The sequence below is a fragment of the Enoplosus armatus genome, chromosome 18 (assembly GCF_043641665.1).
Source record: "Enoplosus armatus isolate fEnoArm2 chromosome 18, fEnoArm2.hap1, whole genome shotgun sequence".
NCBI classification, from domain to species: domain Eukaryota; kingdom Metazoa; phylum Chordata; class Actinopteri; order Centrarchiformes; family Enoplosidae; genus Enoplosus; species Enoplosus armatus.
The window spans coordinates 16,873,902-16,891,291 of NC_092197.1; the positions used below are offsets into that span (position 1 = coordinate 16,873,902).

General features: G+C 40.8%; 1 protein-coding gene across 1 annotated transcript; it reads right to left on the minus strand.

Moving 5' to 3' along the window:
• Positions 1 to 393: 393 nt before the first annotated feature.
• ppp2r2ab (protein phosphatase 2, regulatory subunit B, alpha b) lies at positions 394 to 13,876 on the minus strand. Its single transcript, XM_070924083.1, has 10 exons — positions 13,761 to 13,876; positions 11,643 to 11,711; positions 9,240 to 9,337; positions 8,844 to 9,009; positions 8,211 to 8,323; positions 6,710 to 6,887; positions 5,738 to 5,902; positions 3,463 to 3,632; positions 2,533 to 2,624; positions 394 to 2,069 (listed from the first exon to the last, which is right to left on the minus strand). The coding sequence occupies exons 1-10, from the start codon at positions 13,765 to 13,767 to the stop codon at positions 1,790 to 1,792; spliced, it is 1,338 nt and encodes a 445-aa protein (XP_070780184.1). The 5' UTR covers positions 13,768 to 13,876; the 3' UTR covers positions 394 to 1,789.
• Between the last annotated feature and the right edge of the window lie 3,514 nt (positions 13,877 to 17,390).

Genomic DNA, 17,390 nt, shown 5'->3' on the forward strand with positions numbered 1-17,390 from the left:
GCACTAACTATTAGCATCGACTGTCGATCGAAAGTATAAATTACAACAATAAGCTAATGACTGGTTCCACTTGCTCCAGTCGCCCATGAAGGAGGAGGCGTGTGCGCACACACGTACACAACACACGCCCGTCGAGGCCACACGAGGCAGATGTGTGCCCAAGTCTGGCTTTCAGCAACCAGACACCACATCAGCTGATTTCAATAAACCTTCAGTGGTTCATCAAGCACCAGAGAGCGGCTGGAGCTCGGATATCTTATATTATAGCAACTGATGTACAACCTTGAGGATTACAGATTGTCAGTTACCTGCGAGGCATCAACAAGGACAACACATAAAACTAGAGGTTAGTACTGATGAGATCCCATCAACGATCAGGCAATCACAAGGATGCAAAAAGTAGTTCCTTTATTATCTTCACCGTCATAGATTAAAACTGTAGTTATACATTACTAGAGGCATCAATATAATGTGAGCTGTCCACATTTTAAATACGGTGTGGAAACATCAACTGCTGCAAATCCTTATGCAGCTTATTGAACCATCACATACAGTAGCAGTAATAATGTCTGCAGTAGTTTAAACAAACACTTTAAGTGACTTAATGCCTCAAATAATGTTTTCATTGAAACTGCAGTCTTACAACACATCCAAGTACTTTAGTTGGTGCAGTAAGAGAGTCCAGTGTCAAATCAAAAAGGTTTTCCCTGTTGTGAAGTGCTGTTTCAGAGATGTGGTACACCATGGGAAGACAATACTTAAAGATCACTCAAAATGAATATGTGTAAGGTCCAGCTTCATTTCACAAAATGGGACGGAACGAATCTAGTGACATTTTAACTTTTTTTAATATAAATATGACAATCATAATAATTATCTTTGAATAGGCTATCTCTTATACCTGACTATTGTTGAACACAAACAAGAGAAGGAAGAGGAACCAATGCACAAAGATGTCAAGACACAGAGCCAATCAAAAAAAAAAAAAAAAAAAACCCTCTCGTGGAGTCTGAATCTATTTGGCCACCCAGAGCCTGAGGCACAGCATCATTGAGCGGGACAACTCCTCACTGGGCCGGGCTTTCAATCTGTGAAAAACACACTGTACTTCCCAAACTCCTGGAGGCAACCGCCGAGGCGTCGCTGTCCAGTGTGAGCAGCGAGTGTGTAAAGAAAACTGTAAGCATACATTTGTGACTGTTGAGTGTGCATGGTTTAATGAAAGAGGGGAGACATGAGAAGAGACTCAAAGAATACTATGACAGTATAACAGATGAATTAATAAAAGGTGTATACACAAAAAAAAAGAGGCAATTTTTTCTTAGAAAAATAAACATTACAATGGCACAGGACAATGAGGGGACATACTAAATAAGTGTTTTTTGTTTTCTACCACAGAGCCATTGGGGGAAACGTTATAAAAATAAGTGTGTCTGTATTCAGAATTTGAAGGAAATTAAACTGGTTTACCCATGTTACCCCAGGGGAAGAAAAAGGCAGGTGGGCTGGCCCCAAAAAAAAGAAAACATACCAAAGGGGAAAAAAAAAAAAATTGGCACAACATCACTTAAACAACAAGGCGGATGTTACTCTGCCACAGACAGGCTGATGATGGGCAAGAGCAAGGCTTCTTCTGTCCACATCTAGAACAAAGTGGCAAAGTCTGGTCACCCAGTAGCGACGGACAGGGATGCTGGTTGTCGGCGTTACCACAGATCACCCTGGATGAGGCTGCAGGTGGTGCACGTGACGTCACCCGCGCCAGATCTTACGTATACTCACTCCTTAGTTAGTTCACTTTATCCTGGAATATGTAGAGGTTGTTGGTCGTCGCCACTGCGATGATGTTGTCCTGGGGATGCCAGGCAGTGTGGAGGATCTTCTTGTTGAAGTCCAAACTGTCCACGCTGATTTCATCCTTCTTACGCTTGCCGCCTGCGCACACTTTGCGGGGCTTTAGGACCTGCATGGGCTTGCTGTTTTCTCGCGACGCCTCCAAAGTTACATCGCGCCTTTGTCCACGGTCGAACATCCGGAAGAAGTTGTTGTATGAGCCGGTCATCACCACGCTGGGGGGAGGGGGGGGGGTATGAGAAAGGTGTGTGAGCCTTTAACACAAGTGATCTTGGAATAATGTGCACAATGTTTTAAGTGAAAATCTGAGAAGTAGGCTTAAAAAGTAAATGCACCGTTGGCTGATATTACAATTAATTTAAAACATTCAAAATTACCAACACTTGGTAACACGTGGTTTATATCAAATTGAATGCTAATAAACTGTATACTTTATAATAAACTATAAAGTAGGTCTTGAAATCTATCTTTATCTTTTTTATAAATACATTAAAAGACTAACATGTCATTCTAATTTTCAGGTGCATCAGTCAAAAAAAATGCAAAAACTAATATAAAAAGGCATCAGTCTTGAAAATCATGACATATTCCAAACGCAGATAAGCAGCATCAACAAAGGCGGTGCTACTTTAAAGTTGGTCTTTTTCATGTGATGTTATTTTGTCTGCGTGTCCTCACCTGTCATTGCCATTCCAGCAGCATTCAAACTTGTCAAAGATGCAGTCATTCTCATAGAGCGAGCACAGCTTGCTCCTCAGGTACTCATGAACCTGTAACGATCAGAGGCAGGTGTAAAGGGTCTGCCTAAAGACTCACACACCCACTGAGAAAGATGGTCATAAACACTGCAGATTTATCATTATTATTGTTTACGTAGAAAATCAGACTTAAACCTACACATAAGCCATCTACATGCTAATAATATTATCTAGAAGCTTACCACAATGGAACAAACCTCTTTCTGTACAAAGGTCTGTGCACAGCAAAGCCACACATGTATGGTGCCCCCTAGTGGTCACTATGTGGCATAACAAGGAGTGATCATGAAAAAGGTGTGGCTCCTCTGCTTGCATTGTGTATATAGAAAATTAAAGTACAACACACTATCACCATGAACAATAAATGCACATGAATTCAATTTGAAATTAGAATAAACTGAAATGTAGTGTTCCACTTACAGGGTGTACACTCTATCACATGGAGACTAGAATACTACTTCAGTATAATTGTGGTCGAGACTGTAATCTGACTTTCGAACACTAACTTTATTAATACACAAGGTTAAAACAAGGCAACAGTCTTTCCCCATAATGAAAATGTTTAGTCTGCAAGCCCAGGTGAATTTAGAGACAAGTAAAATATTGTTTATTCAATTCAAGTTGACACTACATTGTCACAAACAAGAGACTCTTAAAGCACAGACAAAGATTCAGAGTAAACAGGGACTGTCATTCAAAGGGGTGGACTATTCCTGATGCTCTTTGTGGGGTTGTTAGCAACAGGCCCGTCAAATGGTGTTAATTCAGTGTTAATGATGAAGTCACTCGTAACCTGTGTAACAAACCTGACACCACACATCGTTACAGAGCACCCCTTTGTCAGCCTCACCTGATAGGTCTCCACTGGCCTGTTCTCCATGTTCAGATCCCAAATCTTCACGGACAAGTAGTCTCTGGTCATCATGTAGCGTCCATTGTGGCTAAACTTGACGTCTGAGATTGAGGATATGATCTCAGAGAAGAAGGAGCGATTACTTGGATCTTCTGGCTCCTCAAACACTGGACAAGAGAGAGGAAGACGACAAAAACAAAGAGGAGTTAAATTCATAGTCCAACTGCAGTACAGACGGGTGTCTGGGTGACTTTAGGGAGATGTGTGCGAAAACAAACCAGAATGACTACGAGCTTTTGAGGAGATCAAGATGAGAAGTTGTTTTTAGGCCATAAACTGCACAAATCACAAAAACAATGGGTGAAAAATGTTCATTATCCCCAGCCTAATACCTCCCTGTTAACTCTAATTTTAGCTATCAGCATCTAGTGATCTGGTCAGAGACTTGACTTTATATGGTGCGAAGTGCTGGAGTTGGATAGTAGGTAAGACAGCTGTTACTGTGTGTTATGGCTGTCAAAACATTTGTGAGGCTCTGTGATCAATGCTTTGCTGATCAGTCTGATGTGCGTGTAGAGTTTGCATGTGACAGCTGATAGAAACTGATGGCGTGCATCACACGGTTACACTTAATAACTTTAAATCCAGAACAGGTGTGCAGAGTCTCTTTTCATGATCCTGCGTGGCTAATAAATAATCCTTAATCCTTTATTGACAGTGTCTTATGAGCCAAGCTTTGCCTGTTTACACTGCAGTCATCTAATAGGAGTTTTTGCAGTAACGTAACAAATCTGACATATCCAGTGACTAGTGTATTTGGAGAAAACTGCAGGATTTTCCTAAATGCTGACATAATAAATATAATATCCAGAATGAAGAAGGCTCTGTGCGCATAACTTCAAGGGCTTCGTGTGGTCTAGTTCAGTGGTTCCTTTTTTAGACCATGGCACCCCTTAAAATGGATTTTTGTTGTCATGGCACCCTGAGCCACTCAACCCCCAATATAAGCATATACTATATGTACACAGATGCTTATTGGTTTAAACAATTTATTATATTATATATCAATATTAAGTTAAATATAGGGCCAGGTGCTCTTTAGATGTACAGATAAATATTTAACTTAAAATAAACAAATACAATTAAAGAGACTAATATCTTATATTTAGGGTGTAAAAGGACAAAACAAAAAAAAGGTTGCAGGCATTTTAATGGGACATGTGAGCCTGCTGTTGATGTGAAGAGAGCTCAGCCCGCAGGTCTGGCTGCACAGACAGGCGGTTTCTTGTCTTGTTTTCACAGGCACCAGAGATGAGAGAGTCACATTACACATATATGATATTGGGAATGCACAATACCACAGTGGATCGGACAACGTTGGATATCCCTCTTCCCTCTGTCCATTAAGCTGTTAGTTGAGTAGTGTTCAGTCAAGATTTTAGTTTTGTTGGTCGGCTCAGATTCAGTCAGGCCATGTTGATGGCTGAGACGAGTCAGCCTTTCTTTGAGCTCTGTTTACCTTCAAATCTTTCCATTGTTTGCTCTGTCACTATTTTTCTGACTGCTAAGCTCCTGAAAAACTCCCAAGACAGAAAGCATGTTTACTATGACAAGCAACTGTGAGCTGTCCTGTCATTCGCTGTGGCATAACTGGATATTAAACTCTGTTTAATCATTTAGTTTTTTGATATTTATTGTATTCTTCTTCTGTTTTGATATGTTTGAAAACGTAACACAAAACCTAGTTAATGTCAGATCTTTTAAATGCGGTGAAACATTATTAAAAATGCCCAATAAATGAACCATGATATAAATTTTGCAGCACCCCTTGCCAATCCTCAAGGCACCAACTTTGGGAATCACTTGTCTAGGTTAATGTTGTCACTGCTACTACCTGCCCCCACTGGAACGTGTGTCATATTAGCTAGCTGGAGCTGACAGATGTCCACCACATACACATTTACCTGTAAACTGTAATTTTACTGGTTTCAAACAAGTTGTTTTGTTTCCAAATACTGACAAATGTGCATATATATATATATATATATATAAACAATCATGACATTGTGGCAGTGAGTTTTCCCACTCCCTGCTGCATGGGAATCCTCGATTGATGTTGTAAATGCAAAACCCGTCTATTCTCCAGAGGTATAGTATGAGATCAAGTGTAGTTCGGTGTAGTTTGGGGGGGCTTAGCTTAATGAATCTAGTACTTAAACCAACTGTTCTTGTAGAGGAGTGGTGATTCAAAGTGATCAAAGTAGGTACTCACATTTGGAGTGCTTGTCACACAGCGCTGAAGCCCTCATGTCACACAGACGGATGGTTCCTTTGCTGCTGCTGTAGACGAAGGTGTTACACTGATGAGGATGGAACTCTGCTGCGGTGATCACCTCCGTTAGCTCCTCCATGTTGGCCGGTTTAATGTCAACAATATCTGAAGAGCAGGGGGTTAAGAGGAATAAACCTATCGAGTGATTAGGACGACAACTCGCCTGGTTTAACTATGCGTGATAATGAGTGCATTTTTGCAGCACAAAAATATTTCCTAAATCATGCTCTGAAAATCACAGCAATGTCCTTTGGCAAGAGCCAAACAGGGTGATAATGTTCCCTGAATAGAACATTCACACAGGAGGAAAAAAGAAAACAAAAACAAACGGATAAAAGGACCAGTGTCTGGGGACAAAACAAACATCAAGAATGACAATTAGTCTTTTCAGCCCATTTATTAGTTAGCCATGAAAGACAACCAATGGCAACTGGGATGCCCCGACCAGCCCGTCAGAATGTTTTCATCTACACAACATGGTTAAAATTAGGTCTTTTATGTCCATGGACTGGTGTAGAGATCCCAATTCACGCCTTTGTTTCATCCAGACATGATTACTGTAACGTTTTGTTGCCAGGCCTGCTGCTTCATTCAAATGGTTCAGACTGCTGCAGCTAGAATATTAACTGAACAAAACTAGAAGGTTCAACCATTTTACATGGATTTCAGCTTCCCTCCATTGGCTCCCTATCCATGTCAAATCAGACTTTAAGATGCTTCTGATGACTTACAAAACAAGGTGTACAAATGCTGTACAGATTGTAAAGCCCTCTGAGGCAAATTTGTGATATTGGGCAAGATAAATAAAACTGGCTTGCCACCTGACACTGATGTTAATCAGTCTGGCATTAGGTCATCTCATATTCAGTGAGAGTGCACAGAGAAAAACGCCCACATGAACTTAAAGGATACTGAAGCTGCGGTCAGTGATCTCGAGGTGCCAGAGGTTGATGCGGAGGTCGTCTGCAGACAGGTAAGTCTCATTGTCACTGTTGACTGAGATAGAGTTGATATGGTAGGTGTGAGCGTTGGCGAACACCCTCCGTGGACTGGCTTCCACCATGAGGTCCATGGGTATTAAAACTGGTACCTGAGATGAGAACAAACAGGACATAAAGTGAAACTCTTTTGCACCAACATGCAAGTGTAAAACGTGAGCCGCGGCTGCATGCCTTGATAACTATGCGCCCAGAAGGTGCATGATTCCGACAGGAGTCCAAACATTAGCTCAAAGAGCAATTGTAGTAGCTCAAATTGCAAGGTGCAGTTATCTTTGCTGTCAGCAACAGAAAAGGAAGTCAAACCGGTAGCCAGTCATGACTTGCAACACACCCTTGATTAATACTTCTGCATCCAAGTTTGGCAGATTTCGAAAAGGGCTGCTCAATTATTAAATCATAATCACGATTATTTTGTTCAATACTGAGATTAGGATTACTCATTGACTTTGGAAACATGCATTTATTGAACTTAAAAAAAATTGTCTTTTCAACAGTGGGTTTCCTTGAACTTTAAAGGGTTGTGGTGGAAGAAATCAAGGGGGATTAACTTTTCTTAGTTTTTTCCCTTTATTGTTTGGTCATTGACCACTTTGTGACTGAATTTCAGATGATTAAACAACTAACTAAACATGCCTCAGTCTGGCTGAGAGTGAGTTTGGGCGGAAGCGCAGCACTGTAAAGGAAGGGTGCACTGGATTTATAAACGCAAGACAAAACGAGAGCCTCATTGCGAAATGATTGTTTTATCTCGGTTATCTTGTTTTCATAATCGTTGGAAGCCGAAATTGAAGATAAAATCTGATTAATTGCCCAGTCCTGATTTGGAATTAAATGGTATCTAGATATAAGATATTGACTTTTAGCTTCCAAGTATCTTGTACATCACACTGTACATATCTTGCTCCTACACACCTGTGTTACACCTACAACTGTATCCAGTTATTTTGGCTGATTAGACATCTCAGGAATGTGTTTGCATGTAAAGACAGCGCTTGACTAACATTTAGCTAGTCCTGTTAGATGACTCTGTTAGTTTTGTCACACCTGTTAGGGCAGGGAAACCTACACCTATAAGATTATTTTAATTATAGAATTTGGTGATCTCAGCAAACTGCCAGCATACTTTCACAGAAAGTCAACCTAAAAAAAGTGCTTTCAACCAGAATAACTGAAAGCACCTGTGTTCATCAACCATCTGTCATTACCATCAGTATATCCACTGGGCAGATCTGAGAAGTCTGCATTACCTAAGGAAGCAAACCTACTAAACTGGGCAGCGCGGCTGTCTCGCTATATCAAGTATCAAATAGTTGTGAAGAGGTTATTTTCAGTTCTGTGTAGAAACCCTGATCTGGCTAAGTAATCCCACCTCTCAAAATACCCCTCAAGGTGTGTTTGATTCAAGGACTGACCCGCAGTGACGTGATATTGTTGGGGTCTTTGTAGCGTCCATCCTCCTCTTTGAGATTATAGCCCTCTGGTCTCTTGTCTCGTTCACTGATTTTCCACAACTTGATTGTCTTATCTGTCAAAAATAAATAAAAATGGATGTAAATATCAACAGATCCAACTCTTTTAAAAAGGACAGTTGCATTCTAGAGGTATCAAATAAAAAATGGCTGTACAAAAGGGGCCTGGTTTGACTCTGCTGTGGCCTAAATAGACAGGTTTTTTATGCTAGGTTGCATATTTTGATAACTTTAAACCTCCAGAGATAAGTTCTTAGATCATAATAGTGCCCCTTGGCATTAATAATAATTTTTTTTTAAAAATCACTTAAAAAGGTCTTCAAGCAGCTCGTCTACAGCCACAGATTTTATTAAACTGAACCACTGCCACATGTGTAATAACATTTTGTGCAATGCTATCTGTCCTCTATGAAAAGCCTGTGAAGAATGCCTTCATACATGATAAGGAAAACATTACGGAAATCAATATGAAAAGCATTACTTGTCACTATTCCAAACACCAGGAAGATTCCAGGGAATTTTGCATTCACATTTGACTGTGAAGTGTGAAAGGGGTTTTAGTTATGACTAATTTACCGTTAGTTGACAACAGGAACTGAGCAGCGTTTTTCTGAGGAAGCCAGCGAATCTTGTTGATCTTCTCCTCTATTTCCAAACTCTTCAAGTAGTCAAACTCGGGCTCATGGCTCTGGAAAGTGCTGTAAACATTGTATTCGCTCCGGAACTGAGGCTGATTCTTATTCTGCCAGGAGACGAAACATCAGACAAAAAGGTGAAAAGAGCTGACGTTAGACGAGAACAAGCCAGTGATGATCATTCCAAAAAAAAAAAAAGTTTAATTCCAAAAAGACACATCCATCTTTTAAATAAATGTTTCCAGAATAAAATCATCTGTTTTTAAGCTTTGAGTAATTGAGTTTGGGGGTTGACCTTTTCTAAAATGGATAGTGTGTGGGAATAAAACAGCTGTACCTCTATTTCCTGCTGGAAAATGACTACACGCCCACCCTTGTCTCCTGTGGCTAGCAGCTCCCCTGTGTGGTTAAACTCGACTGTGGATATGATGTCCGCTGCAAAAAAACAAAAACAAAAAACACATATATGACAGTTTGCACCTGCAATAATGGTATTTTCAAATTGGTGTACAGAAATAAAACAATTTCTCTCCAATACTGAAGACAATAAGGAACCACTCAGTTCATCCCAAGTAACCCTGGATTCATCTGTCCTGAGATCAGAGCGCACTAGATGGACGAGCGTGTAGGCCGGAGATGCACAAGGATGTCAGAGCATGTAGAGCAGACGAAAGATGATCAGTAACCTACTTTTTCCCTTCTACCCCCCCCCCCCCCCACCAACTCAGACAGCATTACATTGCCCTCAGCCGCAGTATGTTGCTTTATAAACCAAAACACACATACACACTCACTTAACCCTTTGTTGCCCACTGGAGCAGAAAGACAATGCTGCAAAAGGTTGTAGGAGGAGGTCTTTGTCTATGTTGCACTCCCTGAGGCCTAAAGTAGGGGGCAATACAGTTGAACTAGAAGCAAGGCTACTTGAGAGGACATACTTAAAACTGCTCTTCTTTTAGAGCAGCAACTAATTATTTATCATTATCCATCATCTGCTATATCATTTAATTCAACCAATTCAACATTTTAGCCTATAAAACGTATAAAATAATGAGGAATGCCCATCACAGGTGTAAAAACAAAACTCAACGGCCACAGCAACACAACGACCCGCATTACTAAAAATGCATTCGTTATTAATGGCTAATGGAAGTCATCATCTATATGTGGATACTGCATAAATCAAGAACAGTGAGAATAAGAATGTAGGCCAAGAAATATATGTACCATTTTATGTCCATCCATTGTAGGAATGTCTTTAAGGGCTGAAACATGCCAGACTGCTACAGAACATCACAAAGTAAAGCATGTTGCCATTCTTTACATTCCTGCTACATGGCCCTATAACTATATATTCTTAAGTGCATATTCTCTCAAAAGGTGATCAAGTAGGAGGAAAATATTTTGCATCTCTTGGGGTGCAGCCACCAGCCATAATTTCAAAGAAAGACCAATAATAGCACTGTGTCCCAAAAAGAAGAAGAAGAAAAAACAAACAGAGGGTTGAATCTGGCTCCAGTTTTGATGTTCACTCAGCTGCCAGTTTACTAGGTACACGTAGCCAAAACAAATGCAGTCTGATACAAAAGTCCTGCAATAAATCCTACCTGTGTTTATTCAACTGTTTTGTCATTTTGGAGGCTGTAGTTTGTGGTGCTGTTAAATTGTATTGTGTTTATACTGACAAGTGTTTCTATTATTTTGTCCACCCCATTTACATCAATGAGGGTAGGCTAACATTGTGCTAATTCTACTGTACCTTGCATTGAGACAGAGGGGAAAATGACTGCTATGATAACTCTCCAGAAATCCTGTCGAACAGGAGTATAAAGTACTGTGCAGCGTCTGATAAGCCTTCACATTCATGCATATATTATTTAGCATCTCTGAACTTCTGTCCATTAGCAGACATCTGGCCTTCTGAAGGCTCTGTTGCAGAATGTCCCTATAGTTGGGACACACGCCCCGCACCATGAGCAACTGCGATCAGAGTCCATGATGCAGGTACAGCATAAGTGGCGCCTGTCGTCTGCAGCTCTTCTCCTGCCCAGCTCACTGTGGCTGTTTCTCTTTTACCATTCCTTCCTGAAACACTAAAAACTGCTCTGACAACAAAGTGCTTAAAAAAGCCCACATTTTGCTGTTTGATTTAAAATTGATCCATACAAGGTCTTAGTGGTCAGTAACTAACCTCTGCGACAAATATGCCTGCACTTCCTGTAGCAATAAGAGCCCTTCAGTGGTTTACCAATGGAAAGCTTTTAATGTTCAACAGCAGGAGGTGTTTGGTTTGCATAAGCACTACCTTAAAACACAGCTCCAATACAGCTAAGGATTCAGAAAACAGGCTGCTGTATTAAAGTAAAACCAGAATGTACATGTGGAACCACAGAGACTTGTGTTACATGAGAGCAGCAAGATCTCTGAAAGTTTCACATAGTGGGCCTGGGGAGGTAGTCAACTGACAGTCACAGTTAGGGTCAAGACCCATTATATTATTGTCCTGCTGCCGGGAGTACGTAGTTGAAATGCGTAGCGTCACGGCTCGTCACGCCACGGCACGGCTATATTGTGCTAAAATCTAGCCAGTGGAAATGGAACAAATGAGGAAGACGTTGAGCTGCTGTCTGCTCACTCACTGCAAGCTGTTGTGTATTACCATACCAATCCTATTACATTTTCCCCCCACTTTCCCATCAGTGCTTTACACTTATAAATACTTTTTTGGCAGAGCTCATACCTTCTGCTACGTCATCATCGATGGCTCCTTTCACCTGAGAGAAGCACCACTGCATGTCACCTCCAGGTCCTGCAGAGAAAAAAGGAAACAGTCAAGTAAAATTATGGCAGGTTGCAGGTTTACTAAATTCCTTGCTCATACATACAAGTAGTTCAGAAGGTAGCACGTCTATAAGAAAAGTTTCTGTTTAAGCACATTGTTACTCTCTGGCAGCAAAGGATAACTGAAATGATGTTGGAACTAAAGACAGCTGGCAGACCTGTTGCGAAAATGTGTGCGGTCATAAATGTGCACATATCCTCTCACAACTTCTGCAATACGTCACACAAGACTCCCTCTTAAAACTAAAATCAAGATATAGATATCCCTGAACTGTGCAAGGCCAGATATGTTATGGGCACATTAAGAAGCCAAAAACTGTTGATACTGTTATGAAATACAGGCCACTTGCATGTCAAAGACCTTTGACATTTAATAACATTTATTTGCACCCACCAAATTATTATCTGTGGAGCAGTTTCACATTTCCCTAAAATCAGATTTTAGCCTTTGCTGGTGCTGTGGTTTTCTCAATTTAAGAGAAAAAGTCGATTGCAAATCATGTCCATAAATAATGATTGAACTCCAGATCATTAACAGTAGGTGAATTCAGTCTTGAAATATCTTTTATTTTAAGCCTAGGCTAACTGTTATGCCAGTAGGAGATGCTCTGACACAAGGCTCCCATGTTAAAAATACATTAACAAGAAAAAACATGCCACCTTGCTTGGTAATGACCTCCATCACTCGCCTCAACAGGTTCTCCATCAACATTGCTCATTGCACAATGCAGCTCCTTGAATTCCGCAGTTTTACACGTGATCATTTCTATTATTACACAATGAAAACTGGTCTGATTTGTCGATAACAATGTCCAACACATAGTGGAACACCTCTGCAGAATGATCAAGGACATTTATGAGTCACCGTAGCTTCACCATACACGTATTCTGAAATGAATCATGAGTTAAAACAAAACAGCCAGGATTGGTACTGGCCAGGACAAAATGTAGCACTCTCATAGATTGCCTGCATTTGCTGCAGAAGAAAATGCACAAAGCAAACAGGTGCTTTAATGTTCAAATCATCTCGTCAGTCAGTTTCAACAAGAGGATGATATGCAATACCTCTGCCCAAAAACCAGTCAATTCCCCGCCCAAATGGACTAAATGCATGTTAGTAGTGACCTATTTCTGGCTAAATGAATAGCCATCAATCTCAATCAGCTACAAGGGACTAAACTAGCACATCATTTTTAACAACTCTACATTCACCGCACAAGTATCAGCTAATGAATGAAATGCAAGATGCTACACTAGGCTAAACAAATCATTGACTATCTGGGTCTTATTTGAGGGAGACACTTTTCCACTTTAGTACATATATGTCTGTCACACTGTCACACTTTGACTTTATAGTCCTTTTAGTCAGAAACTGCACAGAACATTTCACAGCTTGTTCAGTCTGCAGCAGGCCCGGAGTACTAGCCTGCATGTGGGCAATGTCAAAGTTCGAGCTAACGTTAGCTAGCCTGGCTTGTCAAGCCAGCCATGGCATGTTTAAGAAATGTGTGCACTGGAGTGGAAACCACCAGTTCTACCTCTACCCATTTGCAACACGTAAATCAGCCCAGATAACATGAATTAGTGGTTTGTTAGTCTCGTGCACAAGTCTGAGAAGCAAGAAGCAGCCGTTAACGTTACGGCTACGACAAGTTAGCGTTATAGGTTAGTGTCGCGGATAGCTATGTTTGGCTAACACGGTATGCAGCGTTAGCTTGCAAGACTGGTCCCCATCCGGTCATAATGGTAAACAGCTATCGTTTGCTAGCAGCGGCTGGCTAGCTAGCTTTAGCCGGCAAAGACAGGCCAGATGGGCGATGACACTCGAGTTTGCTGGGTAGCTAACGTTAGCACTAGCTAAGTTTTGTTAGCTAGCTACCGATAGCTAAACTGACACTGGGCTGGGTTACTGAAATCTCGCAACCGTCGGGGCCAAGGGCTTGTTGGAACATAGTCGCATTTCAGGAACACCGGCCTGTTCGTCGTGTTTATATGTGTAATGGTTGGACTGAATTACCTGCCATGACGAGACAGACAGTGGAGCTTGCCTCAGTCAGTCACGATCCTGCTTCCCACTCCCACGCGTTGGTTCGTGGGATCTGAACTTTTTCTTCCGCTGAATCTCCGCTGTCTGTCTGCGCAAACCTGAATGTCAGGCGGTAAATTAACCGTAACACTGGTTATTTTATTGCTCTCCTCCCTTTCTTTCCCGCTCCTCTCGCTGTTCTTTCACTCTGTGTGTCAGTCACTCTCTCCCCCCTGCCTCTCTTGCCGCATCCCACAAGTCACTTCTTCCCCACCCCTCTAGTGTCTCTTTCCGCACGTGAACCAAAGGGTTTTTATAATGCGCGCGCACACAGCATGGTAGATGCACAGTTACGCGCGTGCACAGAGATGAATTGACACCTAGCTGTAGGGATGATGGAGAGAGTATCTCAAGCAATAATACTGTTACGTGACACAAACTTCACTGAAGTATTCATATTTCTTGTGCAGCAAGAGTACAATATAGTTATTTTGTAACTCTAACATTTGGTCACAGTGAGAGGACCACAGTGGCACCTGTAGTATCCTTTTCAATGTGAATACACCTTATCAACCAACAATCTCCAATTCAGGGATGCTCTTTTTATATAAAGGCTTGCTCAAATTATATGAGTATGTTAAAGGTCCCATATTATGCTCATTTCAGCTCTATATTTTGTATTCTGGGACTCCACTAGAGTAGCTTTGCATGATTCACAGTTCAGAAAAGTCCTTATTTATCTTCTGCTGGCCCTTCATGCAGCCCCTCAGTTCACCGTCTGTCTGAAACAAGCCGTTTTAGACAAACTGGCCAACCTCCAAACACTAAGAAGAGTAGTCCTGAGCAGAGCTCTCCAATAACAGATGACAGACTGAGCGGGTGCATGAGCGTCCCTGTACTTGGTGGGTGGTGCTGTGTCTGGAGCAGATGACCTGCTGGGGGCGTGGCTGATTGTGGTGACTGTATAGTTGTCACATCACAAATTTACAGAAGTTCTGACGGCTCGTTTAAAGGCTGCTGCCTGCTTTATGATAAAAAAAAAAGACATAGACATCTCCCTTTCTACAATACAGGACTTTTAAGTCTAAGCAGACTGTATATCATGCAGGTAAATCACCTCTGTATACACAGTGAGATACATATTCATACTAGTTTTCTTTGCACTGTCATGCACTCTTGCACTAGCATAACAGTAACAGTTTGACCGGTATACAGATGCTGTTTGCTGTCTTGCCTGTATATTTGCTGTATCAAATGCTGTAATCTTAGCTGTATGTCTGTATTTTTTTGCTCGTGAAAATGTGTTCTCTGCATAGTGTAAAAGGATATCGATAGCAACTGAAAACCAGAGACACATTCCAGGTACGTGTCAACATACTTTGATCACTCTGAATCTGAAATATTTCTTCATGAGGGGACAAAGTACAATATTAAAAACAAATTTAATTGGAGAATCTTCCTGACTAATTGAAGAGTGTGACTGCTGACTTTCCAAAAGTAGGCATACTTCATAAAAAAAACTATGTAGCACCAAAACATACCTCCGCTGTATCAGAATTAGAGATATCTCTGTTCTCCTCACATTATTTTCAGTAAGTCATGTATACTGTAAAGGAACCGCAGTCTGTTGGTGGACAGTTCATATCCTTTATCTCTTTCAGAGGAAGTATACCCACTGAAGGGAAAAAAAAGAGATACAGCATTGCAGCTTGCTATGAAATGCAGGAGTGTGAGGATAACCATCAAATGGCAAGCCCGCAAGAAAAGAAACGGAGATGAGTATTTCTTTGCCAGATGCTTGTTCAGTTGGAGTGGAGCTATCAAAACTGCCAACTGCAATATCTTATTAGGCTCGGTGAAGCTGTCAGTTCACTCCCAGGCACTGCTTTCTGACCCACTTCACCTGACAATGATTTCAAACCCTTTAATTGACATTTCCAAAGACAAGATCCCCCCTCAGTCTTCTTCAAACAACCAACTGCAGCACGTCCCTCTGCTGGCCCAGCATCCCCCCCCACACACACACACACACACATCACAGAGACTGACAGAACAAAAAACTTTCAGCAAAGAAATAAAAGGAAACCGTGTTGAAAGTCTCAGATTTTGCAATGGCCAACTGGCAGCTTGAGTTTCATATCCATCCTTGAGGATAAGCCACAAAACTCACTGTCAACTGTTTTCACTGAGACGACTGAATGTCGTTGATAGTCAACCACAGTGAGCTCTGTGGATTATCCAGTAACCAGGACTTTGTTTCCACAAGGAGACGTTGCTGTTTACTTTTTAAATTTTTTAAATGTAACTTCTAATGTTTTTAGGTTCACAAATTAAATTCTATTTTGTAGGCACAGAGGTGCTTTGAGCTACATGCTAATGCTAGCACACTAAACATCCACACAATGACAATGCTAACATGCAAACAGGAAAAAAGTAAGAGACTGTTACAATTCCGATAAAAGAATTAAAACGCTGTTTTAGGCTGGCACATTTTGTTATAACTTTGGCACTTCCTGTCAGGCTGAATGCAGCTTGTGTTGCTGTCTGAATACAGCAAGCCACAAAAACAAGACTTTCTTGTTAGGGTCTTTTCATCCATGACTGGAGTCCTTCAATGTGTGCATGAATTACAGCCCCTAATTTTAGAACACACATCCGTGTGAGTAATTTGATATACATTGTCTGTTTGAGGCAATGTGTGACTTGTATAACACATTTGTCCCCAAGGAGGATACAAATATTTTCCTGCTGCCCTAATGCAACATGTTGCTGCTATGCATCGTTATTAGATATTGTCGTGAAAAACAGTACTGTCAGCAATCACTCTACCTTCTTCACAACAGCTTTAATATTGTTTAATGGTACAAAATAACAGACGAAGTGAAAGAGGAAAAGTCAGATAGATAAATTCTGTCACTGACACTCCATAAACACTCCAATCAAATGTCCTGTTAAGTTAGGTCAGCAAGCTGATAACACTACCTTGTTTTTGCCTTTCTTATTCGGTCAACTGTGTCATATTTGTGTGGTAAATATGCCAGAAGATGAATACAAGTAACCCTCTGTTACTCTGTTTTTGTCTTTTGTCCACTAGAGGGCCACCAAGATTTGAATATGTGGGTTTACAGTAAGGTACAGGGCCACCAGGTACATGTTGGGGGTCAATTCTTCTCTCTCCAAGGCCAAAAAGAACATGATAAGGACAATATAATGCCTGAATTTGTGTTTTGATTTCCAAACACATGTAATAAATAGATATTGTGGGATTTACAAATCAATTTAATGGAAAAAACAAATCAGTTTAACGTGCAAGATGCAGACAATGCAGGTAGTGTCAGTTAAGGGAAGCTCTAAATGCACAAGGGTAAAAATAACTTTTTGTTACTTACTGTACCACAACATACCTTAAACACAAGAAGAAAAGTTCATTAAAATATGTTTATAACTTCTATAGTTAAAATGTTGAATTTGGGTTGATCATAATCAATAATCAATCATAAATTGTGACTCATTCTGTGCGACAGTAACTGACTGGTGATGGAAAACCGCCCAGGGCCAATCAGTATCCTCAATGTCTGGGGCAAGTCTTCAGACAACTTATTAAATAAATAAATAAATGAA